Below are 13,131 nucleotides of genomic sequence, written 5' to 3' on the forward strand. Positions count from 1 at the left end.
TTCAGTCAGTCTGAGTTGCATATTGGAGCGATTTGCATGAAATATGTCTGCAGCAAATTTTCTGACCTGAATACATTACCACATATTGAGTTATTGTTTGTTCTTATCACAAAAACTGCCAAAGATTTGAATTTTACACCATTTCTTGCTGTTGCGTGTACGAGTGGAAATAAAGAACAAAAAAAAGGGGAATACATCTGTTCTTCAATTCACCATCTGTCATCTCTAATATGAAGTATTTAGGGCAAAATAAATCTCTCTACCTGTTAGCTAAATAGCTTCAAAATCTACGTGCAAAGTTGACGTATGGCACACAACACAGCGGCTGTGACTCTTTGCCATATTTTATGTCCGTCAAGTCACTTATTGGGGGGAAAGAATTACCATAATGAGGGGGAAAGAGGGGATTCATGACAAGGACATTTCTCTTCACTCCTGCTTATGACCCCCACAGAGCATTGTGTTGTAAATTTAATGTAAAAATTCTGCCGCCATGAATATCCTACACATGTATTCAGACAAATATGCTGGGACTTTTTATGCCATATATAACAAGATAGCAGTCAGTGGACATAATTGATGGTTGAGAAAATGTGTGCATCATGAAGAAGCTTGGAGTTTTTCTCCATGTTGCTACCTGGCTAACTAACTAGTTAGCTAGCTAGCTAGCTAGCTAGGATATAGGATAAACTCAACCACTTCTTCTCTTTAGACTTGTGCTTTTTTTTCCCAGACCCTCCCTGCTTGCCAGTTTTGGTTCCCCACTGAATGTCACTAAATCTTCTCGCCACTGTATCGATAGTGAGACAATAAAGGTCACGCCGTAATATCCCCTGCTTGCCGTGCTTTTCGGCTACTTAAATACTGATCTTTCAGAGCGGCGTGGCCTCCTTTGAGCCTACCTGCCTCTCCGTTGTTCTCAGACCTCGGCCTGACTGCCATGGATTCATTGCCCGTGTCAGAGTGCCGCTAATCACAGCGTATGTGCGGTCAATAACGGGGTGTGCCGCAGAAACTGGCCTCTAAATATCACGGTTAAGACCCACTGTTCGTGTCTGCTCAGTCGCATTGATTGGAAATAAATTCTGGGCCAAACAAATGGGATGGAGAAACACAGTTGAAATACTTGTCACAGCTACCAAATCCAATGTGTCCTATTGTGATTTTATGTGACAGACCAGCATAAAGTAGTTCATACGTTTTCTAAAAGAAATAAAATTCTAATTATTTTTCAAAAATATGCATGGACATAGCTGTTTACCTGAACTGTAAATCTTTCTGGAAATGAGTCAAGAAAAGGAAGCTATGTTCCTGTTGTTAGCATTTCGCAACAAGCCGTGTAGGGACACAGTGGGGGGCTTTTTCATTAGCATGGTCATGGACTTAATGGGGCTGAACATTAATATGTATCATACTTTTTATGCTTGATGGAAATGTTTTGTCTATGGAACTGAATCACGATAAAGTGCTGCTTTTGACTGCGTTTGAGTGTTGTTACAAGCCAATGCGTTTATCAAAATCAAAAGTTATATTTTCTGACATATGCGCGTTGCAGGTACGAGACAATGCCACGTTGGTTTTATCCAGAGTGCTTCACACACAGCAGAACTACGACCAGAACCAGGAAAACCACGAAGAACGTAAGTATCCATCAGCACACACAGTGGCGCAACTACACATTATTCAGGTGGATGCAAAAACATAGATCCCCCCCCCCCCGAGGCGACGATACGTGAAGGGTAAAACTCGCTACATTTACCTCGATATGTGTGCGAGGTGAAGTAGCATAAGGCGCGCATTAGTGTACGGGAAAACATCATCGGCGCGCCGCCCCCTCCAGACGGGGTTTTGGCGCCCCCTCTGGTGCTGCGCCCCTATGCGTTGCATACCCTGCATACCCACTTTTTGCGCCACTGAGCACACACAATGAACACATGCAAGTACGATCCAAAAGATCAAACATAACACGGCGTTCGGATTATAATACATGTCTTTGTCTTGTTTTCTTTGGGTTCCTCAAAAAATATTCCCACTCTCATTAAACATGCTAATATATATGTTTTATGTATTCCACTCTACACTGAAACTGTATACATTTTTATTCTTTCATTCTTTTTATGGGGACACATTTCATGAGAGCTGTTTATCTTGTGTTTGCTTTCTTTCAAATCTGTCTGAAAATTCCCCCCTCATGTTTATTCATCAAAAATGTACTGAGGTTACGAAACGGATCTGAAGTAAAAGCGTGAACTTTTCGTCTTTCCGCAACAGGAAACGCTCTGTTGGACGACGATAAAGTTTTCCATCTGGTGAGGCCGCAGGACGAGCTGGATGAGATCAAATCCAAACGAGGGAGCATAAAGGACAAGTCGATGACCAAAGCCATTACAGAGATCTACCTGACTCGACTTTTGTCTGTAAAGGTCAGACACAAACACAAAACTGTACATTGGAGCATTTTGGGGGTTCAAACATTATCAGATGATCAGGAAGGAACAGAAATGTTCTTTCTCTCAGGTCCGTCTCGGAGCTTTAATGTCGATAACAGTCAGCTAACTCATTTCGCATTCTGTCCATCCGCTTTCAGGGAACGCTGCAGCAGTTTGTGGACGACTTCTTCCGCAGCGTGCTGTGCTCCGGGGCCGTGGTCCCACCAGCTGTCAAATACTTTTTTGACTTCCTGGACGAACAAGCGCTAAAACACAACAATGTTGACGACGAGACCATCCACATCTGGAAGACTAATAGGTAAAAAGATGGGAAACATATTGTACTTCAACCAGATTCTCTGCTGCTTGTTCTGTTCTGATCAGGTGAAATAAATAACATCACAAATGACAGTTCTAAAAAGAACCGTCATTTTTCTAGTTTTTAATAAAACATTGACATTTTTTGATGCTTCAAATGTAGCAGATACTTCAGGCTTATAAGTCTTGATTATCGTGCTAATGGTTAAGAAAGCATTAAAGTTGTCAGATTACATTTGATTGCTAAGAGAAAACATATCAGTCAGGCTTTTCTTTTTTCCCCACAGATATTCTGTATCCAATAAAAGCCTGTGCTTGCTTTATTGCTCCGTACTTACCCGGACTAGAGGCAGACTGACTCGCAATATCAAAAATCATATTTTCTGCAACCCGAGATTAAAGCACAAACGAACGGCAAGATCCACCTAATACTTGTTGCCTAGATTTGACAGTTTCATCAAATACTTATTTTTATAGTTTTCCCACTCAGTCGTACACCAACAGCATATCCCCGAAACTTGCATCTTCTAAACCAAATGCTCGCTATAATTAGACTCTCTTTCACAGAAAAGAAGCCGGTGTATAAATCACAAGGACCTTTCCAGCTTTTACTCGCCTCATTTATCATCCTTGTCGTTTGCGGAACATTGTCCACTTGACGGTAGAAGAGGGCCCTGCTCCATTCTGCGAGATTGCTTCAGAAATGTGACTTTACCTTGTAAACCGCTGTAGCCACTTTCTCCCACTTATCTCGGATCACTGTCCACTTCTACCTGGACCTGCTTGGTCTTGTTGGTTTATTCTGTGACTTATTTGGGACTCGGCGTGAAAAGATTTATTGAAATGTTTTTCCACACACGAAGTTCGGTTTCCCTGGGGTAATGATATGGCGTAACACAGAGGCCTGTTTTATTAAGCCACTGACCCCACGGTGAACCCAGTTTCCATAGTAACAACAAGTATTAGGTGGACCTACATGACGACATGGTGTTTGGAACTTGCGCCTTTCCTCTCTGACCATCACAAACATAAACATATGGAGCGGACCTGGTCATGCTTCAAAAAGATGTGCTAGGATTAATATGCATCTTTTAATGTTTCTTTAGTTGTGTGTGTTGTTTCTCAGTAATAAAATATTAACTTGCAGCATCACCTTATGAAACACAGTACAGTACAAGCATTTGCCCACATTTCAGACCTTCTTTGACTAACAAAAACACAGCTGGAAGTCTGCCCAGCAGCGATCTGACTTATTTATTTTTTTTGTATTTCTTCTTATCTCTCTCTCTTGCTGTCTCTCTGATACAATAACTCTCTAAGAAATAAAAACTTACTTGTTCCGGGAAGCGCAGAATGCAAATGTGCGATTTGAACGTTCTTGGTTTTGCATTTGTAATCTCTGCGCTCCCTTGTGGCATTTAAGTGCATAAATTAGTGTCGCGTCGGCTGAGGCTCAAGCGCACAAGACGACGTGTTGCATGTAGATGGCCGTGATTGACGCGCCGCCGGCTGGAGAGCAGCCGCACAAGGACACGAGATGAGCGATTTAATTACTTACTATACTCTACGCCCAATTCTGCATCCACCCGTTCTGTTTATCAAGTCAACCGGGGGCCGTGTATTTGATATGAATGTGTGTACGAAGCATAGCAAACAAACAAACATGGTAATTATTTCCCAAGCTAAATTAATTCTGTGATTATAGTAACAGCTATTTTTATGCTTCTATTGTATTCTAACCGAAGCCTTCCCAGAAGATATTACCAAATCAGGATGAATTTTACACGCCGCTCGTCTCTCCTCTCCCAGATGTCGGGGATGTTCGCAGTGATCTGGGAGGAGATGGGGAGGAGGAGGAGAAAGGAGCTGAGGAAACTGCCGTATTTTCGGGCGTTTTTCATGAATTCATAAGATGAGAGGGAGAGCGAAAAGAAAAGCACTGAGCATGTGTTTTTTTTTTTTGTTTTGTTATGTTTTTTTCGTTTTCAGGAGGGAAATTAGCTCAAGCGCCGGGGCGTTACATTATGTAGTCTGGTCCTTACGTTAAGCTGCGCAGGAGCTGAAAAGGTCAACGTGCTGCAGCTACTTTGGCTTTCTTAATCTCTGTTTGTTAGCGTGGACGGAGTGTGGACTTACAAGGAGGTCAGCTCTGAGCAAAACGCTAAAATAAACAGACAGTAAAAGGCTATTGTTCTGAATAACACTGACACATACAAAGCAGGCTTTTCTCCACCCCTGTTATTACCTTCTACTGTAGTCGGTTCAAACCACAGACGAGTGCTCTTTCCCACAGCACGCCTCCTCGACTTACATCAGTTTAACCGTTGAGATTTCCCACAAGTTTTAAAGTGTTAATGGTGATAATCACAGTGATTGTTTTTTTTTTTTTATTGCTGCCTCCTTCACTTGTCCAGCCTGCCGCTGAGATTCTGGGTGAACATCCTCAAGAATCCCCACTTCATCTTCGACGTCCACGTGTCTGAAGTGGTGGACGCGTCGCTGTCAGTCATAGCCCAGACGTTCATGGATGCTTGCACCAAGAGCGAGCACAAACTCAGCCGGGTGAGTAGGCCCAAATCAGAGGAGAGGGAATGAGGTACAAGGCAAGATGAAGGAATATACAGGAGCATGTCAATGAATTAGAATATCATTGGTCGGTTCAAGTATGTCAGTGGTTGTAAATCAGAATGTGAACGTCTGATACGGACACCAAGAGGGATATTTGAGCTGTTTTGTTTTGGGTTTTGTTTTTCTATCAGCTGGAAGAGTCAAAGTTGGGATATGTGTGTGTGCTGTAGCTCTTCAAACGTCGACTCCATCTTGACTTCACGCATTTTTCCCAAACTCCCAATTGGGTTTCTATGTCCCTACTTGTGCGCCCTTTTGCACCACACTTTTTCCTTTCACTGAGCTTTCCATTAATTCGCTTTGACTTTCTTTGGGAGTTGTCGTTTGTGACTTCCCCGATCTATAGAAAGCGTCAGTGACTCTCTGTTAAGTCAGCAATCTTCCCTATGATTATTCAGGCCGTAATGTTGCACGTCTGCACTGAAAACCCTTTAAAATTGATATTTTGTGATATTCTCATTTTCTTTCATTGCATGCAATAGTCCTAAAAACCGATTCAAAGTTAAAATCGCTGCTTAATGAAATAAATTATATTTCCAACTATTCTAACATGAGATGTAGAAGTATGTCCTTTTAGTCATGCTTTCATTTTTTTTGTCTACAGGACTCTCCAAGTAACAAACTACTCTATGCAAAGGAGATCTCCACCTATAAGAAAATGGTGGATGAGTAAGTGTGGTGCTCTTTACTGTCCCATCTGTTTTCATGTCGAGTTTAAAATCCTCCAGATTTCCCTGAGACCATTTTTTTTTTTTTTTAATAGCAGTTGCATAACTGAGTGATTACAACCTCTTGTCGTTTCTTTATGTGTGTGCAGCTACTACAAGGGCATCAGGCAGATGGTCCCTGTCAGCGATCAGGACATGAACACTCATTTGGCGGAAGTGTCACGGGTGAGAGACGCATCTGTCATTATCTTTGGCTCGTGGTCGACCTTGCTTTAAATGTTTTAAACCCAGAACGAGGCGGCAAGCACAGCGGGTTTCCACCATGTTTAAAAGAGAAAATGTTACGCGGTACATAAACGTTGCGAGGGGAGGCATTACATTTCTCTATCAATTTAATCTTCAGGTTTTTTTTCAGCAACGGTTGTTGCCTTATTTTAAAGCATGCAATTTTCTTGCAAAATGCACCTTGACAGTTTTGTTTAATCCCGTTGTGATGTGTTCACATCCACATCCCTCAAGTTATTTTCAAAATTACTGGTGCAGACAAATTTCTTGGCACTTCTTGAAAGGATGTGCAAAAAGACTCACGGCATAGACTCAGTGATTTATACTGATAAGTTCAACTTTAAATTTGACTGGTTGGTGCCACTAACAATAACTGTGTAATAAATATTACTGAGGTGTTTAATTTTTTACCTAAGTTGATCAGTTTCTATGAACTTTTTAATTTGATTTAACTTCCAAAACAAATTACAAAACAACCTTATTTTTTTGCTGTTGAGGCCTGAGTTTGTATTTTTGCAGATGTTACGTTTGCTGCAATTGTTACAAGCAAGGGTTCAGGGTAGGTTAGACAGACCATCATAGGTTTTATGACTGCTTCCAGAGAAAAGTCAGGGTGTAATATTGGTTGATGTTGGTTTAAGAACAAATCTTAAAGAATTTTATGATTGATTTTAAGCAACAAAAAAAACCAATACTTTATGTAGGTCTGGTCTGAAATAAAAGATTACTCTGTATAAAAGCATTGTGCCTAATTATTAGTATGGCAGCCTGTGTGTCTCTGGGCCTCTTCTCTCGTGTCCCATCCTCTCTTCCAATAAGCATAGAGACTTTGCTTTGCATTGTATTATGATTTCTTTTTTTCTCTCTCTCTCTTTTTTTTTGGAAAGTTTAAATCAAAATCTGGTGGCTTTTAAGCAGGGTCCCATTAATGTCTCTGGGACTTGAGCTGGAACACATTTTATCTGAATAGAAATTGTTTGTGTTACAAACTACAATAGGCACAGAGCATTTTTATTTTGATTTTTGCAGACAGTTTTGAAGAAAGCAAGAACAACATATTGGAATCTGAAGACGTGGTTTTATGTGCCGTTTACTTTAATATTTTGACTGGAACTCTTTGAGTCCTCACTTTTAAATAAGAAACATTTTTTGAGCAAATATGAGCCAATTTATGTCTGATTGTTAAATAGAATCAATTACTTCAAATTACAGTGGTTATAATATCTTAGGTCTTGGGCAATTTTTTGTATTTTTTTTTTAACGAACCACTTTTTAAGTTGCCTCTGCAGGTAGTCATTATCTACACGGGAGGGGAAAGGGCAATTTTTGTGCACAATTTAGTTCTTTCATTTCATCGAATCTCTTACTTTTAAACTGTGTTTTTATGTTCTGCAGTCTCACACCGACAAACTGAACACCCAAGTGGCTCTCCATCAGCTTTACCAGTACGCCAGCAAATACTATGACGGGGTAAGAACCTCCTAGCTCTCCTATCGCGCCCACGGAGGGCCATTCCACTGCACGCACCGCTGCCCAATGTATTTCTTTTTCCTCCTCCTTCACTCTTGATATGCCAGAAAAGAGATTGTGTGAAATTTTAATTGAAAGCATTTCTGTGGGATGTGAATTGGAAAATTGCTTTGGGAATTGATTTTTTTTTTTTTTAAAGTCCACTGTGTGTCGCCACTTGAGGTCACAAAAAGGAGGAGATAAACAAAACCTAATGAACAAGTCGGATAAACAAATGGGCCTGTCGGTCTCCCCTAAGAGGGGCTCACAAACAATAACGACTAATATGACGTGGCTGTTGATGGGGAATGACACCCGTTTTCCCTCCACACTCGTCACCTCTTCCCGATTGTTTTTTTTTTTTTTTTTTTGCTATTCCAGCGCTACCCTTCTGCTGTCCTTCATCCAAATCCTCCTCCTCCCCCTCCCCTCCCTCATCTCTTGATATTTGCGACTGCTCTGTCGATCATTTCAATGACCGTCCTTCCGTCGTCCCTTTCAGATCATCGCATCCCTGGATGATGACCCGGCCGCTCAGAGTAAACAGCTGACCCTGCGGCTGCAGCAGATTGCTGCCGCCCTGGAAAACAAAATGACTGATCTCTAACCCACCGAGAGGAGGGACAAAAGTCCAAGACATAGAGGGAGATTGCCAGTGACTACAGGGGCTTATTTCTTTTTTTCTCCTTTTTTTTTCAGAGCAGAAAGTATGGAAATGCAAAAATCTGAGAGTGGGGACTCGTTTTGATGTGTGCTTCCCCGGAGCGTGTGTTTTTTTTCTTGATATTTTTCTTTTTTTTCTTTCTGGTTCTGTGGAGTAAACCAAGACTAATTAATTGCACACAGACATCAAAAAAAAAAAAGATTGGGGAAAAATGATGGGTTCCGCTGTCATAGGTACGCCTTAAATCTCACTTGCCAAACCTTAAAGGTCTGAGCCCTTACTCATGCTCCACTGAATATTGCTCCCAGGATGCAGTATGAGAAAAGTCTCTGTGAGAATTAAGCCCCACTGTGGAGCACTGGTACCGCAGATAATCAGATGTTTGAATTTCTCTCTCTCTCTCTGTGTGTGTGCGTGTGTGTGTGTGGGAAAAAAAGGGTTAAAGAGTTGTATTATATATTTTTTTTATTGTGCAGTCTTTATGCAGAAAGCTTTATAAGAAACAAAAAAAAATCTTTTTAATTGGAATCACTTTGTGGTGCGGACAGTGTTTTTATCAGCCTGTGTGCGTAGATGTGTGAATGGTAGCGTGCGCGTTGTGAGCGAGGGTGGGGGGAGGGTTGTGTGGGGAACATGCGTGCGCACACAGGATGCCTGGGCGTGAGGGCGAAGCGACGCCCGCGCTCTCTCGTCCTCTCATCCCCACCCCGCCGGAGCCTGTGCTCTCACCGAGCTTTACGACAGAGACCAAAGGGTCCAGACAGGGACGCCGGCTTCGTGTGACTGACGGCTTACCAGAGGTTTCGCAAACATTTCCTTTTGTTTGTTTTTTTATATATGTATATACGCAGGGTTTTTTTTGTTTTTCTTTTTCCACTTTACGCTTGATTGCCAACTCGTGCTCATGGAAATCGATAACAGCACAGCCTGTCTCCCTTTATTGTACAGTGCCATGAAACATTCCACTTCAACTAAAGCACAGAGGGACATTTCTCAGTTTTCTTTAAGACATTTCAGTTGATTCATTTTTTTTCTTCTTCTTCTTTGGTGTATTACTTTTTGTTTTCTTTAGCTGTCAGCAAAGAGAAGCAGTTGTATTCTACCATGGAGCCACGCCACTCATATTAGCTCTGCAATAACGTCAGTATAGTAGATTCCTGCTTTTTCTTACTTAATGTATTTGCCATATCGTAGCAGTTGAGCAATATGTAAAAAAAAAAATTCAAAATTGATTTATGCATTTTTATTTTGTTCTTTGTTTTTTATTGTTGTGCCATTTCTCTATTACCATAATAATGTTCCAAATAATCATTAATAACTCTGCCTCTTTTGCTATAAAATAGCCTAATGCTGATGGTAATGATCTGTCAGAGATGCAGTTGGTACTGCAGCGGCTTGTTGCAAACAAATTGTTATCCTTTTACATTTTCTTTTTGTTGTTGTTTCTTTGATGATGTCAGGGTGCTTGGGTTCAGTCGTGTATATAATTGCTCATGATATCTGAAATCAATGTCAGAGTACGGCCTGAGTCGCAACAAGGGTTTGATATTTCTTTGTCCATTTAAACACCGTCCCCAAAATTGTAGGTCTGGCCGTCGGCAGACCTTTTTAATTGTCCTCCCTTCGTGTCTGACGGGTGGACGGCGCGTTTGGCCGACACGCGGCGACGAGCTCCAGAGACCCCAGAATGTTAACGATTCCTGCCTTGGCTAGAGTGACGTTTGCACAGACCTCGAGCCTGCCCGCCTGCCGTCTCAGCATGGCGCTCCGGCTTCCTGACTAACAGCATTTGGCACTGCCCACTCAGTGCGATGCGGAGTGGCACTCTGTGTAATGAAATCAGCAGGGGAGGCTTTTGATCTTAATTGCATGCCGACTGCAGACTCTCCATCCTCGCGTCTCCGCTGTTGTTTACTGGCGACTCCGTTCTCGCTGACTAGAGTCGATGCAAGAAGCTTCTCCTTTCAGAGCCTTTCTTTAACCAAAAACGTGCCTTATCGGATAGGATGACATATATATATTGTTTCTAAATTATTCTGTTGGTAACATAGGAATACGATGATAGTACTTATAGACACAGCAATGTACTTGGACTTGTGATCTTACGTGTGCTGTCTAAAAACGCTAGATGCGCCGCTGCAGCCATTGGCGTGCCGTTAGGCTGAGGACATTTCAGTACGATTTCTTTTTCCCGGCTGCAGCTTCGACGTGTGCATTTCATTTGGATGTCTTTGGTGTGTGCTTACTAGGATTTTGGTGGCAAAAAGAGCAAAAAAATAAAAAATTAGAAAAAAAAGTCAAAAGACTAAATGTTGAAGAATGACCAGTTGCATCTGGGTTTCCCTTGAAAATGTCTCACATTCCAAAATTAGACAAAAAGGGTATCCATGTGTACAATTGAAACATTGCGCAAAAATTGTTCCAATGGTGTTGATTTTTTTGACCTGTGTTTCTAAGCTATCCTACAGTGTGTACGATAAATGACTATCTATACTCGACAAATGACTTTTCTTACTGCTGTGCAGTTATTTTTATTTTTCGTTTCCTATACATATGAATCTTTGTAAAACAAGTTGAAATACTGTATTCTATCTGTATACCCCTATGCATTGGTTCCTATGACGAAAACAACAAAATAGCGAAAAAAAATTGTTTGTGCTGTTGTCGAGACCTGTTTTTTTGTTTTTGTTTTTTTTGTCCCTCACCCCCCCATTTTGAAACTTGTGAATGTGCTGTATTGACAAAAGAAACTGGGACACTCCACTTTCGGTACAGGACCAGTAACGGAAGCCAATGTTTTTTTGTTTTATTTCCTCCCCGTACGAGGCAGCTTCGAATATTCTCGATCTTGTACCTGATCCGGTCGTGCAGGATGAACATAATTTTAAAAAGTCGTATGTGTGGACGGAGCGGTTACCCACAGGTTTCATCATGCACTCCTCCGTGAATAAACTCAGAGACATATATACCCTTCATATTGGCTGTGTTTCTTTCACTTGGACAATATTGATTTGCTTTGACTGAAACCGCTCTCATGCTTTATTCATCAGGAGTAACAATCATCTTGGGTGATAGAGTTGCCACAGGCAGCCGATTTTTCTCATTGGAGTGAATTGTGTGTTCAAAATCTCTGGCACTTACAGCACCTTGCATAAGTATTCATACACTTTGAACCTTTCCACGTTTTGTCCCTGTTACAACCACAGACCTCAGTTTTAATGGGATTTTTTTGTGACAAAGTAACACAGTACTGCAAAATCATAAAATGTAAAGATAGCACTACATGAATATGCTTTTCAAGTTGAATACGAACATATCAGCTGTTTTGTTAAACAACAGTGAGCTAGGGTGAGAGGGCTAATGGATATTTTTTAAATTACCTTTAACCTCTGACAATAAGTGACATTAAACCCAATATGTTCCAGTTGTAAGTCTGCAAACCAGCGGTATTTGAGTTGCAGTGCTTTGTGACCAGCTAATATTAATGTATTTCTTTTCATTTTGTAAACTGCAGTGTAAAAGGAGGTTGCATAGTACTGCACATCACTAATTTAATTGGATATAAATCAGAAGTGGACATGTTTTCTTCCATTTGAAAATCATTAGGTTTCATTTCAAGTCAGCCATATGTAATTTTCAGGTCAGGGTTATTGAGAAACCAGACGTTCCCACTCATAATTTCCACTTTAAATTTCCTTTCAACGTTAAATATAGAAATTTGGACTTCTGAACTTAATCATGCAGTCCTGGTTTATATGAAGGTTTTTGTGAGCAACCTTTAAAAGTTCAAGTCCTTTTTAATAGATGTCTGGAAACTTTTACTTCTCCATTTCTCTCTTGAGTTGGTACTTGAGCTTAGAAGTTTAAGAATTATGTAAAGTAAATGCAGTTACTTCATCAAAAGAAGTGCTCTAAACCAAGTCACATTTTTCCAACACAAATATTCCTTCATGTTATGATTCGAAAAGCTTTTAAAACCGGTCTCCATACGTGGCACACCCTACGACGGTCTTTCTCTAATTCTCACATCGGGATCCTATCACATCGCCCTGAATACAAACTCAAAAGTTCTGCCATGAAATGATTTGTAAATGGCAGTGCAGGATCTCTGTCAGAAGCGCTGGAGTGAATAAAATTGTGCCGAAGATATTCAGTGCTACCGACAGCCATGAATGAAATTGAGGGAACAAAAATGAATTGCTGGAGTTGACGCACACAAGACGGATCGTAGGCCCGCGTTTACTTGGGCTTTGTTGAAAGTGAGCAAATCACTGATTCAGCAAGAGATAAAGTAACTTCCGGGGTTTTCTGAGTAAACTTGATTATTGCAAGTACAGCATCAAAGCATAACATCCTCGATCCACTTGCCGTAAATCAAAGATAGAGCTCTTTATACCTCTACCAAGACATGCTGCTTAAATCAACATTATTTGCACTTGTAAGATTAAACTTGGGGCGTGAAAAAAAAGATTTAAAAAAATAACCCGTGTCCTTCACTCCGTGGAAATCAATACTACTCGCTGACAATTATTATTTAAAGTCGGCATCTGTGCTAGAAATGCTCAAAGAAAAATGGGTTAAAATCTGCATGTTGCTGGCTTCTGTTCTCCTTCCCAGGACGCTTCCCTGC

At 40.9% G+C, this 13,131-nt stretch overlaps 1 protein-coding gene across 2 annotated transcripts in view; it reads left to right on the top strand.

Annotated features, from left to right (window-relative positions):
• Positions 1–11,476, top strand: part of plxnb2b (plexin b2b) — a 159,473-nt gene extending 147,997 nt beyond the window's left edge. For both annotated transcript variants that reach the window (XM_008432784.3, XM_081607857.1), the window contains 8 exons: positions 1,556–1,640; positions 2,272–2,423; positions 2,588–2,748; positions 5,162–5,309; positions 5,980–6,044; positions 6,193–6,268; positions 7,724–7,798; positions 8,340–11,476. In XM_008432784.3, coding sequence (XP_008431006.2) covers positions 1,556–1,640; positions 2,272–2,423; positions 2,588–2,748; positions 5,162–5,309; positions 5,980–6,044; positions 6,193–6,268; positions 7,724–7,798; positions 8,340–8,444 — 867 coding nt within the window. In that variant the 3' untranslated portion in view covers positions 8,445–11,476. The remainder of the gene's footprint in view (positions 1–1,555; positions 1,641–2,271; positions 2,424–2,587; positions 2,749–5,161; positions 5,310–5,979; positions 6,045–6,192; positions 6,269–7,723; positions 7,799–8,339) is intronic.
• The last annotated feature ends 1,655 nt before the right edge of the window (positions 11,477–13,131 follow it).

This window comes from Poecilia reticulata, chromosome 6 (assembly GCF_904066995.2).
Source record: "Poecilia reticulata chromosome 6, P_reticulata-male-v2, whole genome shotgun sequence".
Lineage (NCBI taxonomy): Eukaryota > Metazoa > Chordata > Actinopteri > Cyprinodontiformes > Poeciliidae > Poecilia > Poecilia reticulata.